Below are 15,172 nucleotides of genomic sequence, written 5' to 3' on the forward strand. Positions count from 1 at the left end.
TGGGAAAGCAGTCTCCCTCAGCCAGAGCTCAATCCCAGAGGTTCCCAACTGTACCAGGTTCCAAGCAAAGGTTTCCCACCTGGTTTCATTCTCAGTCTGGCTAAAAAGTCGCACCTGAAAAGGGCTGGGGCCAAGGATCTGCCACTCTAGCCAGTTTTAGGTAGTGATTGGATAAACTCAGCTGTCAGTCACAATGCAGAGGCGTGCCTAAGGGCGGCCCATCAGACACGCTGGGGTGGAAGTGTCCAATCAGGTCCGACAACAATGGGAAAGGGCGGGCTCTGGAAATCTCGCGAGCTTTTCTTCCTGACCAACTCGGCTCCTCCCTTTCCGGGCCCCACGTGCTCTGCCAGAAAGGCCTGGGTGACTCTGAGCAGCCTGTGCCCCCTCCATCTCTGGTTCCCCGAGGTTCCTCGAGAGAACCCGGGGTCCCCCAGGAAGACAAAAATGGTGAGTTTGTGTCCAGGGCTGGAGCTACATGGTCAGCACCTGCCTTGGGGCCCCACAAACGGGGGAGCTGCAGAGCCTGGCCGAGTCTCCTCTGGAGGTTGCCCTGGGTCTCTGTCCCCTGGTCCTGGGGGTTGGGCTGGATGCAAGAACCTTGAAGTCACCTCCCTGGCGACTGACCCTAAGCCTCTGTCCACTGGTCCCGCGGGGTGAGCTGGGTGTTGGGTGCGCGAGGTTGGTGCAGAGGGTGCAGCCTAGTCCTCCATGGCGGATGGCCCTGGGCTTCTGCTCTCTGGGCCCTAGGGGTGGGCTGGTCCCTGAGGTCAGCTGCGGAGCCTGAGGCCCAGTTCCCACTGGCAGGTGGCCCTGGGCCCTGTCCCTTGGCTTCCATTTTTGAATGGGCGGCTCAGGTCCCCAGCTTCCCCTCCCCTCCCTGCTGGTGGCCCGCCCCCACTCTTCCAAACGTGTAGGAAGCAGGATCGCAAATCCACTTTCCTTCCCCCAGTTTAGTTCCCCTGAAAGCTGCTGTAGGTCTTTCAAACTGCAGTTGCCTCCTGCGTTCTAAAATGCCACCATCTTTTCCACTTCCCGTCATAAATATCTGCTCTTCCTCCTGTGTTTCAAATGAACACAGTCTATTAATTTTCACTTTTCCTCTAGAGAAATATTGGAAAGAATATTTTGTTTTTCTATTGGGGATCAAAACTAGAGAAGCTTTATCAGTGAAATCCCAGCCACGCATATTTTTCCTCTTTTAAAATTTTGAGATCTTATTCCAGGTGTTTTGTACGCTGTCCTCCAACTTGTGATCCTCCTGCTTCAGCCTCCTGAGACCCTGGGACTATAGGCCTGTTCCAGTATCCCTGGCAAGAATAACACTTTTGAAAGCATTTGTTTTCTGTCTCTGAATATCATACTTGAGGGTAAAGAATCATCACTTGGCACATCCCGTGTCTGGGTAAAATAACTGCTTTGAAGAAAATAAAGCAGTTGGTTAGTTGTACTAGGGATTCTGAATCTTGGGCTGCATCCCCAGCCCTTTTTGTTTGTTTTGTTGGTTTTTGCAGAAAATTATTTATTTATTTTACTTGGTTTTCGTTACTTATACATGACAGTTAAATGCATTTTGACACATCATACATAAATAGAGTGAAAGTTCTCATTTTCTGATTGTACATAATGTACATTCATACCGGTCATGTAGTCATATATGCACATAGGGTAATAATGTCTGATTTATTCTACTGTTCTTCATCTCCAGCCCTTTTAAATTTTAATATAAGACAGCATCTGGCTATGTTACCCAGCCTATCCTGAACGTTGTGATCCTCCAGCCTCAGCTTCTCAAGCTGTTAGCATTAAAAGCACTGACCACCATATCTGAAGAAAATAGTTTATATTTTTCAATTTTTAAAAAATTTTATTTAATTATACATGATAGTAGGATGCATTTATATACTTTGGTGTATTATACATACATCGGAAATAACTTCTCATTTTTCTGAGTGTACATCTTGCAGAATCATATTGTTCATGTAGTCACACATATACATACAATAATAATGTTTATTTCATTCTACTATCTTTCCCATCCCCACATCCCCTCTTCTCCCCTCCCATCACTTCCCTCTACCTAATCTAAGGTAACACTATTTTTCCCTAGTGCCCCCGCCCCGTGACTTTATTGTAAACTAGAATCCACATATTAGAGAAAAGATTTGGCCTTTGGTTTTATAGAATTGACTAATTTCACTTAACATGATACTGTCCAACTTCAACCATTTACTGGCAAAATGCATAATTTCAGTGTTTTTTAAAGTTCAGTAATATTCCATTAAATATATATATACCTCTTTTTCTTTATCCATTCATCTATTGAGGGAAACCTAGGTTGTTCCATAGTCTAGCTATTGTGAATTGAGCTGCTATAAACGTTGACATGACTGCATCGCTATCTATATGGTGATTTTAAGTCCTTTGGGTATAGACTGAGGAGAGGGATAGCTGGGTCAAATGGTGGTTCCATTCCCAGTTGTCTGAGGAATCTCTATACTGCTTTCCATAGTGGTTGCACCAATTTGCAGTCCCACCAGCAATGTAAGAGTGTACCTTTTCCCCCACATCCTCGCCAATATTTATTGTTGCCTGCATTCTTGATGATTGTCATTCTGACAGTACTGAGATGAAATCTTAGAGTAGTTTTGATTTGCATTTCTCTAATTGCCTGGGATGTTGAACTTTATTTCATATATTTGTTGGTCAGTTGTATTTCTTCTTCTGTGAAATATCTGTTCATTTCTTTTGCCCTTTACTGATTGGGTTATTGGTTTTTTGGTGTTAAGTTCTTTGAGTACCTTATGTATCCTAGAGATTAATTCTTTATCAGAGGTGCATGTGGTAAAGATTTTCTCTAATCATGTAGGCTTTCTTCTTACATTATTGTTTCCTTTGCTGAGAAGGAGCTTTTTAATTTGAATCCATTCCATTGATTGATTCTTGATTTTACTTCTTGTGCTTTAGGATTCTTGTTAAGGAACTCAGATCCTAGGCTAATGTGTGAAGATTTGGGTCGCAGGTCCCGCGGGGTGAGCTGTGAGTTGGGTGTGAAGATTTGGGCCTATTTTTCCTTCTGTTAGGCACAAAATCTCTGATTTAGGGCCTAAGTCTTTGATCCACTTTGAGTTGATTTTTGTGCAGGTTCAGAGATAGAGGTTTAATTTCATTTTGCTACATATGTATTTCTAGTTTAGCCAGCACCCTTTGTTGAATAGGCTCTCTTTTTTCCCACTGAATGTTTTTGGCACCTTAGATTAGTATGAGATAACTATATTTAAGTGGGTTTGCCTCTGTGTCCTCAATTCTGTACCTTGGTCTACAAATCTATTTTGATGCCAATATTTTGCAGCGTTTTTTTTTTTTTTTTTCCTATAGCTCTGTAGTGTAGTTTAAGGTTTGGTATTGTCATGCCTTCTGCTTCACTTTTCTTGTTAAGGATTTCTTTAGCTATTCTGAGTCTCTTATTTTTCCAAATAAATTTCATGTTTGCTCTTTCTATTTCTATGAAGAATTTCATTGGGATTTTAATGGGAATTGTGTTAATTGCATTAATCTGTATACTTTTGGTAGTATGGCCATTCTGACAATATTAATTCTGCCTATCCAGGATCTTGGGAGATCTCTCCATCTTCTGAGGTGTTCTTCAATTTCTTTGTTTAGTATTCTATATTTTAAATCAGAGGTTTTTCACCTCTTTTGTTAGCTTGATTCCCAGGTATTTAGTTTTATTTTTGAGGCTATTGTGAGTGGAGTAGTTTTTCTAATTTCTCTTTAAGAAGATTCATTGCTGATATATAGGAATGCATTCGATTTATGGTTGTTGATTTTATATCCTGCTACTTTGCTGAATTCATTTATGAAATCTAGACATTTTCTGGTGGAATTTTTTGGACCTTCTAGATATATAATCCTGTCTCTAGCAAATATTAATAGTTTGAGTTCTTGTTTACCTATTTGTATTCCTTTCATTTCTTTTTTTCTAAGTGCTCTGACTAGAGTTTCAAGGATGATGTTGAATAGAAGTGGTGAAAAAGTACATCCTTATCTTGCTCCATTTACATCAGGAATGCTTTCATTTTTTTCCCATTTAGAATGATCCTGGCCTTGGATTTAGCAGATATAGTTTTACAATGTTGAGGTGTGTTCCTACTATCCCTATTTTCTGTAGTGTTTTGAACGTGAAGTTGTGCTGTATTTTGTCAAATGCGTTTTCTGCATATATTGAGAGATCATATGATTCCTGTGTTTAATTCTGTTAATAGGATGAATTATGTTTCTTGATTTCTGTGTTTTGAAGCAACCTTACATCCCTGGGATGAATCCCATTATAATGACTTTTAAAATAAATTATCCATTTCTCTAGATGAGAACAGTATTGAAAATCCATTTTCTTTCTTTACTTTATACTGTGTGTGTGTGTGTGTGTGTGTGTGTGTATGTCATCCACTTTCCTTTGTTCTTGCATTATTATGGAAAATATATCCATTATGTAATATTATTTCTTATGTATAATTTGTGAATATTCTATGGTATGGTGGTTTATCCACTTTTTTATTAAATTAAGTTTATTTCTTAGAGTAGTTGTAGGCTTATATAGTGTATTAGGGTTCTCTAGATGAACAGATGGAGAGGAAGTATAGTTTTAAAAAGTTGTTTTTTAGATTGTGTTACATGACCAGAAGCTGGATAGTCCACAATGGCCATCTTCAGGCTTGAGAGCTATAGAAGTAGGAGAGGTGCAGTCCAAGATACTTAAGCTTCAGAACAAGAGGGTTTGATGGTGGTACCCTAGTCTGTGATTCAGTGCTTTTGGACACTCCCTGGAAATATCCTGGCAGAATCTGCTTTAGAAGAGTGAAGAAAGGAAAGTCTGATATCTTCAGGTGATCACAGCAGCAGTGGAAAAGCCGTCTGAAAAGAATCCAGCTTGCTCTGATGCTGCTGCCTTGTTCTTCCAACTCTTATTCCATCCAAGCCAGTGTCCTAGTGGGTTGATGTTGCCCACATCTAGGGACGTTCTCCACTTTGGTATCCCACATGGCAGTCACTCCTAGTCACACCCTAATAGAAGCACTCAAATGTTTCATTATCATCAGCATCTCTGAATCCATTCAAGGCGACAATTCAAGTGAACCATTACACATAGTATCATACACCCCTTCTATCCAGCTTATAGTCTCCACTGTTTTCAACATCTGGCATTGGTGTAGGATGTCTGTTAGTTAATGATCCAGTTGAGTGTATTTGATGAAGAGTGTGAATGAAGCAACACATTATCATCAGTCCAAGTCATACATTACCTTAGGTTTCCTCCTCTTTGTGATATCATTGTGTGTGTCATGTACTCTACATGACAAGGTCATACAGAAGAGATTCACTGCTCTGAGAATTTGTGATTCTTCTTTTTATCACTTCTTACTTTTCAAACTTTCTTCTCTACACATGCCCTAAGTCTCTGGCACCCATTGTCATGCTAGTTCCTCCATAAGGTTGCCTTTTTCAGAACTATGTTGACTTGGAGTCTTACTGCATTTGGCCATTTGAGACTGGCTTCTTTCACTTACCCATCTGCATTGAAGGGTGCTGTATCTTTCCAGGCTGGAGAGCTCATTATATGTGTGATATTCTTTGTGTAGTAACATTGTAGTTTTTCCATTCACTTCTTGAAAAGTGCCCCTGAGTTAATTGTAGAGTGCACACTATTGATTTTGTAAGCACATGAGTGTCTTCCACAGTATCTGTTCTCCTTTCCATTCACATGAGCAGGGAAAGAGTTCTTGATGATGTTTTCACTGTCTTTCTGTGCTGCCTGTGTGAGTGTCTCTTGAGATCTTCTGCCCAGTTTTAAGTTGGTTGCTTGCTTTCTTACTAAGTTGTTGTTCATGTATGTTGAACACCAGTCCATAGTTATTGTGTGTTCTGAAAACATTTTTCCAGTTTTTCTGCTTGTCTTCTTATTCTCTTAAGTTTATCTTTTGAAAAATGGAAACTTCAATTTGATAAAGTTCTGTTTACTAGTGTTTCACTCACGGATCATGTTTTTCATATTGCATATGAAACTTTCATGCCAAGTCCATATTTGTTTGTAAGTACTTCTGCGTTATTTTTATGAAGTTCTAGATTTTGAGTAGAGAATCCACAGCCTCCTAAGTGCCAGCCAGGTGCTTTGCTAAAGCTGCATCTCCAGCCCTGTGTCATATTTGTAAACCGAGTCTCCACTGGGAGCTGACTTTGTGACATTTGTGAAGTAACTATGCTCCATTTCTTTTCATGCTAATGTACAGGTGCTTTGGCAACACTTTTCTAGAGAGTATATTTTGCAGTGATTTCTCCTTTGCTTATTTGTCAAATATCAGTAGAGTATATTTCTACTGTGCCAAATACCACTGTCTTGATGATTGTAGCCTTTTAGTAGTTTGAACCTCAGATAATGTCCATTGTATGGATTTAGTTTTCATTATTGTGGGTTTTTTTTTGTTGTTGTTATGGGCCTTTTATGACTGTAAATGAAACATAAAAGGTATTTTATTTTGATTTTATTGAATCCATAACTGACATTGATAATAATTGATGATTACACTGAAGCTTCTCAAATATGAACATGAAATATCTACACATATTTGCCGGGTCTTTCCTTCTCTCCTTAAAAACTTGCACTTTTTGTCATACAGTTTTTTTTTTTCAATTTTATATATGAGTCTTTCTTTCTTTCTGTGTATGTGTGCTATATAACTCGTATATGTTTGTGCTAATGTTTTGTTTTCTGGTGCTGGGTGTTGGACTCAAGAGTGCTCTACCATTAACCTACATTTTTAGTGCTATTTATTTATTTGTTTATTTATTTATTTAGAGACAGTTTCGTAAAACAGCCCATGGTGGCCTCAAAGCTGGGATCCTCCTGGCTCTTGTCACTGCAGATAGTTCAACTAGTTCAGGGATCCCGGGCATTGCCTCTGTGCCCACCTTGCTGCTACCATCAGTATAACAATTTTCCTATTTGTTAACCTTGTGCTTTACAACCGTGATATCATCTTGTTGATGTTCATAATTCTTTGACTTATTTCACATAGAGTAATGGTTCATGTCTCTCTCTAAAGAAATTTGTGATTTTGTGAGCTTCAGTATATTTCTTCATTATTCTCGACTTTTTTCTTTAGTATTGATATAACCATGATATTTATTATTTAGCTTCCTATTGGGATGGATGATGTTAATTAGTTTTTAAATTTTTAATCAACCTTGCGTAGGTGTAATTCTCTCATGGAATTGTTGCATGATTCTTTTTATTTATTTTTGTATTTAGTTGAGTAATGTTTGTGGAGGTGTTTTGCTTTTATGACCATGGGAGTAATTCATAGCTCCCTTATTTTATCATGTTCATTTTGTTAATATTGTAACATGTGCCTCAGAAGAAACCTTTGTTTTCTCTGCTTCTTCATGCTAGAAAAGAAATGTAGAAAATTGGTGGTGGTTCCTATGCGCCTTTTGGAAGCCTGTCTGATGTATCAGAGCCCTATGTTTTTTTTGTTTTTGTTTTGTTTTTTTAAGCAGCAAAGAGGTGTTTATTGCAAGCTAGCTCAGTCCTCCATGCGCACACAGCAACTGGAGACGCTGAGAGTCCCTATGTTTTGTTTTGGATAGTAATCAGTTATTGAGTCAGTTTCTTCAGTAGGCATGGGCTCATCTTTTTGTGTATCTGTACTTCTGTGTAAGTTTTATTGTTTCTCTCAAAGTATTGGGCCAGTTCCTCTAAGTTATCTAATTTTTATCGAGCACATGTTCATGATATTTTTGAAGTTGCCCATGAATGCTAACAATGGCTCTTTTAATGCTAATGTGTACTTTCTCTGTCCTCTGTTGTCTTCTTACTTTAATGTCATAGTATTTCTTATGCCTTAGTTTTATTTACTTCCTTTGATGTGGTGGTAAGGATTGAACCCAGTGCTTCACTGGTGCTAGGCAAGCTCTTTACTGAGCCATAACCTCACCCCTGTGCTCTGTTTCCTTATCCTCCTATCAGTTTATCAGTGATGCTGATCTTCATGAAGAACTTGGTTTTGCAGACTGCTGACTTCCTGATTGTGGTTTCATCAATACCTTTTATGTTATTTGCCTGTGTTAATTTACACTTACCTTGCTTTTCATTCTCTGGTTTTCTGAAGTGGAAGGTTTAATGATTGCTTTTTTTCTCTTTTATTCTGAAATGTGTTTTGGATCCCTTGGATAATGTTTTGGATGCTGTAGATACCACTGACACAAGATCGGTGCAGTTTCCCATGTTGGACTTTTACGTTTCATTTTTTTCTAAACAAGGTCCAGTTTTCCCTTGCATCACCTCTTTCCCCTGAGTCTGTTTAGAGTCCTGTGTTGCATCTCCCATTTCCTGGAGGCTTTCCAGCTGCTTCTGATCTCATTTCTGCTTAGCTCCCATGTTCTTTGAGCATACTTAGGATTTCACTGGTGTTGCGCACTTGTTGAGGTGAGGCTTATGGCTCAGAATGTGGCCTATTCTGGGGAGTGTTGCTGTGATCCTGAGAAGGCTGTGTGTTTTGCTGTTGGTGAATGGCCAGTGAAGCCCTCCCGTCTGCTTCTTTGCTGTGTGGTGTCAGACTCTACAGACTTGTGGTGTTGTCTCAGGTGTAACTGCAGAGTCTTCCTCGTTCTGGACAGTTTTGTATGTTTCTGCTTTGTTTCAGGTCCATGCACATTAAAAATTCCAGACAGTTATTTGCAAAGTTTAGCCTATGGCTGACACAGTGATACATATATGGAATCCCAGCAACTGAGGAGTGGTAGACAAGAGGATCCCAAGTTCAAAGCCATCCTCAACATCTTAGGTGCTGAGCTACTTAGAATTTTTCTTCTCAAATTAGAAATAATATTTTAAAATTGCCCATTTGTTAAGTACCCCTGGTTTCAATCATTGGTATAAAATATAAACAAACAGATACATAAATATAAAATTTAACCCCGGAATTCTGGAGTCTGGTCTCTCTCTCTGAAGCTTCTTTTTAATCAGATTTTAGTTGATGGTTGAGAGAGTAAACAATGATTTGCTCTACTTTTCAAATGCAGGCTGTTTGTTTACTTAATTTCTTTTAAGGAATTTCTGCTTCTTTTTCAAAATGATCAGTTCTGAAATAGAAGAGGGAGAGTTTGTTTTAGACATTAATATAGTTCCTTAATGATTTTAGAATCAATTGTCCATACTTACATCAGATCTGCTGTGTGCACTCTGGAGACAGTGACCACGCTCTCCCATTGGGATGTCAGGCCTCTGTCCTGTACCAGAGAGGGTCAGTCTGAAGGGCTAGAGAAGGTCACACTTTGCTTGCCGCTCTCCATTCTTCCTTGTGACTGCTTCATGGAGCTGTTGGGATCCTTTCAGGGTTTTGGCCATGGTGATGTCTTGTTCTGATGGTTCTGCTTGTGTTTCCACTTTTCTCTGGAGGTATGTGTGCAGCAGCTCTCTCTCCCTGGAATAACTATAATCTTGGGTGTAAATGACTTTCTTTCTTTGAAGATCAATTGGCTATAGTTGTGTTAGGTAATTTGGGGTTCCATTACCTTCTAGCTGGTGACAGAATCAAAATGTTTCCAGGCTTTCTGTTCTGTTCTGTTTCATTGCAGTGCTGTGATAGTTCCAGCCCCCTGTTGCATCATTTTGGTATGCATGCTGATCTTTGTATTTACTGCATATCATTTTTATCAAATTGTTTATCTTATTGTTTTTTAAAGAAACTAACTTTTCACTGGTGCAGGGGTGCCTGCCTGTAATCCCAGCAGCTGGGGAGGCTCAACGAGGAGAATCATTAATTTAGATGCTAACCTCAGCCACCTACTAGGCCCTGAACAAGTTAGTGAGTACTGTCTTAAAAGGAAAAGTGTGCTGAGCATGTATCTCAGTGGTTAAGTGCCATGGGTTCGATCTCTGCTTATTTTTTTTTTCTTTTAATTTGCCCCCACCTAAATAAATAAATAAATAGTTTAAACCTTTTGTAAGCATCTGAAAAGTGTTTTACTCTTTCACATTTGAATGTATAATAAATGGGCTTTTTTTTCTACAGAATAGTGGTATGTCATGCCCTTTGCAACTAGATACCAGTTTGCCTGGACCATCATTGTGATCTGTATCCAAACCCCTGGTGTCTGTGATCTTTTCATGCTGAGAAGGCCAGCACATTGAAAGCTTCCTCTGGGTCTCTTCCTCACCTCTGCTGATACTATGCTGCTCAGGAGGTCACCTGTTTTAAGTCCTTGAGTACGGTTGTGTATCAGTGGCAGGGGCACATTCTGGTAGATAATCTTTTTGGCTTTTCTGTCATTGTGCAGACAGAATTCACAGCATTCTCACAGGTGTACATGGAGTGACCTGTTGAACACCCAAACTGTGTTAGATAGGTGATGATTCTGAGTTGCAACCCTGCTGTTTTAGCACAATCTGGAAATGCTTTCACCTTAGGTTTGTTTGCACCAGCATCATTACAGGCACGAGAAAACTCTTTCACAACAGACATCCATTGTACATGTGGTCCCTCCTTGCTCAAAGAGTTTTGTTCAGAACGTGGCCATGAGGTACATGAAAGTTCCCATGGTAGTGAACTGACTGCTGTTCATAAGAGTTTTTCAACTGTTGGACATCCATTGTTGCTGTGAGATTTAGAATCGTAGTTCCTGTTGTTTATTAAGAAGACCGTTTTGAGTCTCCTGAAACTTTGTAAGGTTGTTGTTCGGACAAGGTGACATCTCTGTTCCATTGAGGTATTTATAAGACACCTGTGATCTTTCCATGACACCATTGTGCTTTGAAAGTGACCACAAGAAATTATCAAATTTCTGTGTTCATTAATTATTGTACTTGTTTACTAGTTGACTAAAGTCTTTATCTGGAGTACAGCACCTTCAAACTTCTTGTTGCTCTCTTGCTGTAACCACATAGATGAGCTCAATCCCCAGTTCACAAATTCTGACAACCTGTTTGAAAGTTTGTCTTTATATTGTCTATGAGAGAAGTTTCTTTGTGACCCATGCCTAGAAGTTGTGAGTAAAAAAAGGGCTGATTCTAGGAATTTCTTTTTAGATAGAACAATGGACTTCCAGAAAGTTTCAAGAGATGAGTAAATACCATGTTGTCTATGTTAACTGTGTAGGCACAGTGAAACACTGTGGTTGGAAAATTTGCTCTCAAATGCTGTTATCCATGATTGTAGCAATTTCCTAGTAAGTTGCCTTTCTTTTCTTAGAGTAAGTACTATTAGGAGTGCTAATATGAGTTCTGTACTGCACAGAACATTTTTAGGATGTGTAATAGAGGTGCAACCAACCCAGAAGTGAGGAGTGACTCAGGAGCCCACCTTACTTACTGTGAACTTACCAAAGGAAGGGTATAAAACACTTTGCTTTTTGCCTTCCGAGTGGCCCAGTTCAAGTGTTGGAATGTCTGAGAAGAACTGAGTGCCACAAAGATTTGATGAACCAAGTTGTAGAATTAATCAGAAGGTCAGAGAATCATCTGAATAGCATGCATGTTAAGTGTAGATTTATCAAGTTGTCAGTCTATCCTGGACTACACTACACATTTGTGGCATTTTTAAGATCTCAGTGACCTTTGAGGATGTGGCTGTGAACTTCACCCTGGAAGAGTGGGATTTGCTGGATCTATCTCAGAAGAACCTTTACATAGACGTGATGCTGGAAGTCTTCAGAAACCTGGCATTTATAGGTAATATTGATGATTCTTTAATTAATCAACTAGAGAACTCATGAAGATTTTGGTCATTTATGTAGAATTTGAAAGGGCAATCAGTTGGTGAATTATTTAGCATAAAGAGCACGTAAAGGCATTACTAGCTCCTCAAAATTTATAAAAAGATTTTTCTGGTTTGTCATTTTAGGAAACAGATGGAATGACAAGAACATTGAAGATCAGGTCGAAAATTCTGGAAACAATCTTAGGTAATTATAGTCACAAGAGAAATCCTGGAGGTAATCTGAGAATATCATATAAATTTTAAAACAAACCAACCAAAGAAATATGCACAGGTTGAAATGTACTTATTTTCTTAAATTTTTTACCAAAAATATTTACATAACTGTAAAAGATATTCAGTCTTTTCAAAGTTGCTGACATGCAAAAAGTGGTATGAAATTGTGTATGTGAATAACACTATTTGGATATTAGCCATAAGGAAGCTATGTTGAGAAAGATTCCTTTCTTTCAATTTCTTTAGATTTAGGCACTTTGTACAAGTCAGAAAACCTAGCCTTTCCCTGATGTTAGTAGTAATGATAGCTTATTCTAGCCTTTCCCTGATGTTAGTAGTAATGTCAGCCTAAAACCTATAAATAAATAGAAAATCATGCATGAATTAAGCACTGATAATGTGAGTATTGTTCTTCAAAGAAGTTATATCTTGAAATTCAAAGGCAAAGAAGCTAGTTTGGGGAAACTTTCAATGAGATGCCAATTTTTAACTGGGCATAGAAAGAGTGTAATAGAGTAAGTCCAAATGACTGCATCATGTGTGCAAAAGACTTCATGTGCCCTTCCTTCCTTTATAGGCAGACCAGTTCTCACTCTGGAATCAAATTCTACAAGCACGAGGACTGTGAAGAGAAGCCATGTGGATTTAAACAGTACAGGCAATCTCTGGTTTCTCTTGAAAGTGTTCAGAGACAAATGTTAATACAATCTGCAGATGAACCTCATGAAAGTACACTGTGTGGGAAAGTCATCAGTTGTCCCCGTGACATTCAAAGGCATGAAAAAACTCATGGATGGCAACCCCATGAAGGTCAAAAATGTTGTGAAGCCTTTTCTTCTCTCCCGGGTGTTCCAAGACACATGAGAACACACAGTGGAGGCCAATCTTTTCAGTGTGAGGTATGTGGGAAAGCCTTTCCTTTCCCATCTTTTTTGAGGAGACATGAAGAGACTCATTCTAGAAAGAAATTCTATGAATATAAACAAGGTGATCAATGCTTCATTACACTCAGAAGTCTTCCAACTCACCCGATAAGGCAGAGTGGGAATACACGTTTTAAATGCAAGCTATGTGGGAAACAATTTGCTCATCCCTGTTTATTCAGAATACACCAGAGAACACATACTGGAGAGAAACCCTGTGAAGGTAGGCGATGTGGAAAAGCCTTTGCTAGATCCCATCAGCTTCATAAACAAGGAAAAACTCACACTGGAAAGAGGCCCTATGCATGTAAGCAGTGTGGCAAATCCTTCACTCAGTCCTCCTATCTTCTAAACCATAAAAGAACACATAATGGAGATAACCCCTATGAATGTAAGCAGTGTGGAAAAGCCTTTGCTAGATCCGGTGATCTTTACAGACACGGCAGAATTCACACTGGAGAGAAGCCCTTTGAATGTAATCAGTGTGGCAAAGCCTTCACTCAGTCCTCTCATCTTCTAAACCATAAAAGAACGCATACTGGAGAGAAGCCCTATGAATGCAAACAATGTGGAAAAGCCTTTGCTAGATCCTGTCAATTTCAAGTACATGTAAGAACTCATACAAGAGAGAATCTCCATGAATGTAAGCAGTGTGGCAAAGCCTTCACTCAGTTCTCTGACCTTCAGAAACATAGAAGAACGCATACTGGAGAGAAGCCTTTTGAATGTAAGCAGTGTGGAAAAGCCTTCGCTACATCCAGTGATCTTTACAGACACGGAAGAACTCACACTGAAGAGAAGCCCTATGCATGTAATCAGTGTGGCAAAGCCTTCACTCAGTCCTCTCGTCTTCTAAACCATAAAAGAACACATACTGGAGAGAAGACCTATGAATGCAAACAATGTGGAAAAGCCTTTGCTAGATCCAGTAAATTTCACGTACATGTAAAAACTCATACAAGAGAGAAGCTCCATGAATGTAAGCAGTGTGGCAAAGCCTTCACTCGGTCCTCTTACCTTCAAAATCATTTAAGAACACATACTGGAGAGAGGCCCTATGAATGTGAGCAGTGTGGAAAAGCCTTCACTCAGACCTCTCACCTTCAAACACATAAAAGAACTCATACTGGAGAGAGGCCCTATGAATGTGAACAATGTGGCAAAGCCTTCACTCGGTCCTCTTACCTTCAAAATCATTTAAGAACACATAGTGGAGAGAAGCCCTATGAATGTCAACAATGTGGTAAAGCCTTTGCTACATCCTCTAACCTTCACCAACATGAAAAATTGCATACTGTAGAGAAGCCCTATGAATATCAAAAATGTGAAAAGGCCTTTGCTACATCACCTCATCTTTACACCCATTGAAGAACACATACTGTAGAGAGATTTTGCTCATGAAAACAATTGGCAAAGTCTACTGTTACTACTGTTTCCCTCATAAATATGTAGAAAATTTACTGGAGAAAAATCCTTTGAATGTGAAATGTGGATAAATCAGTATTTCTTGCCACCTTCAAAGACAAGAAAAGGCTCCCACTGCCAAGTATGTATGTATATATATATAGTAATGGAGCTTTAGCCTGGTGGAACTCTAACACTGAGCAACATTTGTATTTCTTTTTTTTTAAATTTTGAGATAGTTATTTGCTGTGTTCCTTAGAGTCTTGTGAAGGTGCTGAAACTGGCCTCAAACTTGTGATCCTTCAGCCTTAGCCTCCCGAATGTCTGAGATTAAAGGCAGATATCACCACATCTGACTGAATAACTCTTTAAATATAAAAAATATATGACAAATCAGTCCATTTTCTCTGTTGCCTTCAAAGCCATTTCCCTCACACTGGAAAACAAGCCCTCTGAATTTGGGAGATTTGCTACAACCCATCAAAATATATTTCTGACTAATTTTTCTTCTCACATATGAAACTACTCATGTAGAGAAGCTCTGTGAATATAAGAAATGTGATAAGTGTTCTTTTCAGTTTCCTCTATGGACTGCGAAGATTCTTTTGGAAAGACTCAGGCCAAAATGAATACATTCTATGCATGTAAGAAATTAAAAGGGCTCAAGTGTTCTAATTTGTTTAGTTTTATGAATGCATTCATACTGTAAACAATCCTGTGGATGAGCAATGTGGGGCTGTGTTCAACTTTCCCAGTTTCTGTAATACAAAATGATTCATATCGGGGACAAAAGTTCTGCTCTTTAAAACAGGTTGTAACACTTTCAACTTTTCATGTCCCTTTGAGCATCATGGAAAA

At 39.0% G+C, this 15,172-nt stretch overlaps 1 protein-coding gene across 1 annotated transcript; it reads left to right on the top strand.

Annotated features, from left to right (window-relative positions):
- Positions 1-264: 264 nt before the first annotated feature.
- On the top strand, positions 265-14,278 carry LOC139703336 (zinc finger protein 120-like). Its single transcript, XM_071606658.1, has 5 exons — positions 265-450; positions 11,599-11,725; positions 11,898-11,958; positions 13,093-13,513; positions 13,598-14,278. Exons 1-5 carry the CDS (start codon positions 265-267, stop codon positions 14,276-14,278), a joined length of 1,476 nt encoding a protein of 491 aa, XP_071462759.1.
- Positions 14,279-15,172: the final 894 nt, after the last annotated feature.

This window comes from Marmota flaviventris, chromosome X (assembly GCF_047511675.1).
Source record: "Marmota flaviventris isolate mMarFla1 chromosome X, mMarFla1.hap1, whole genome shotgun sequence".
Taxonomy (NCBI): Eukaryota; Metazoa; Chordata; class Mammalia; order Rodentia; family Sciuridae; genus Marmota; species Marmota flaviventris.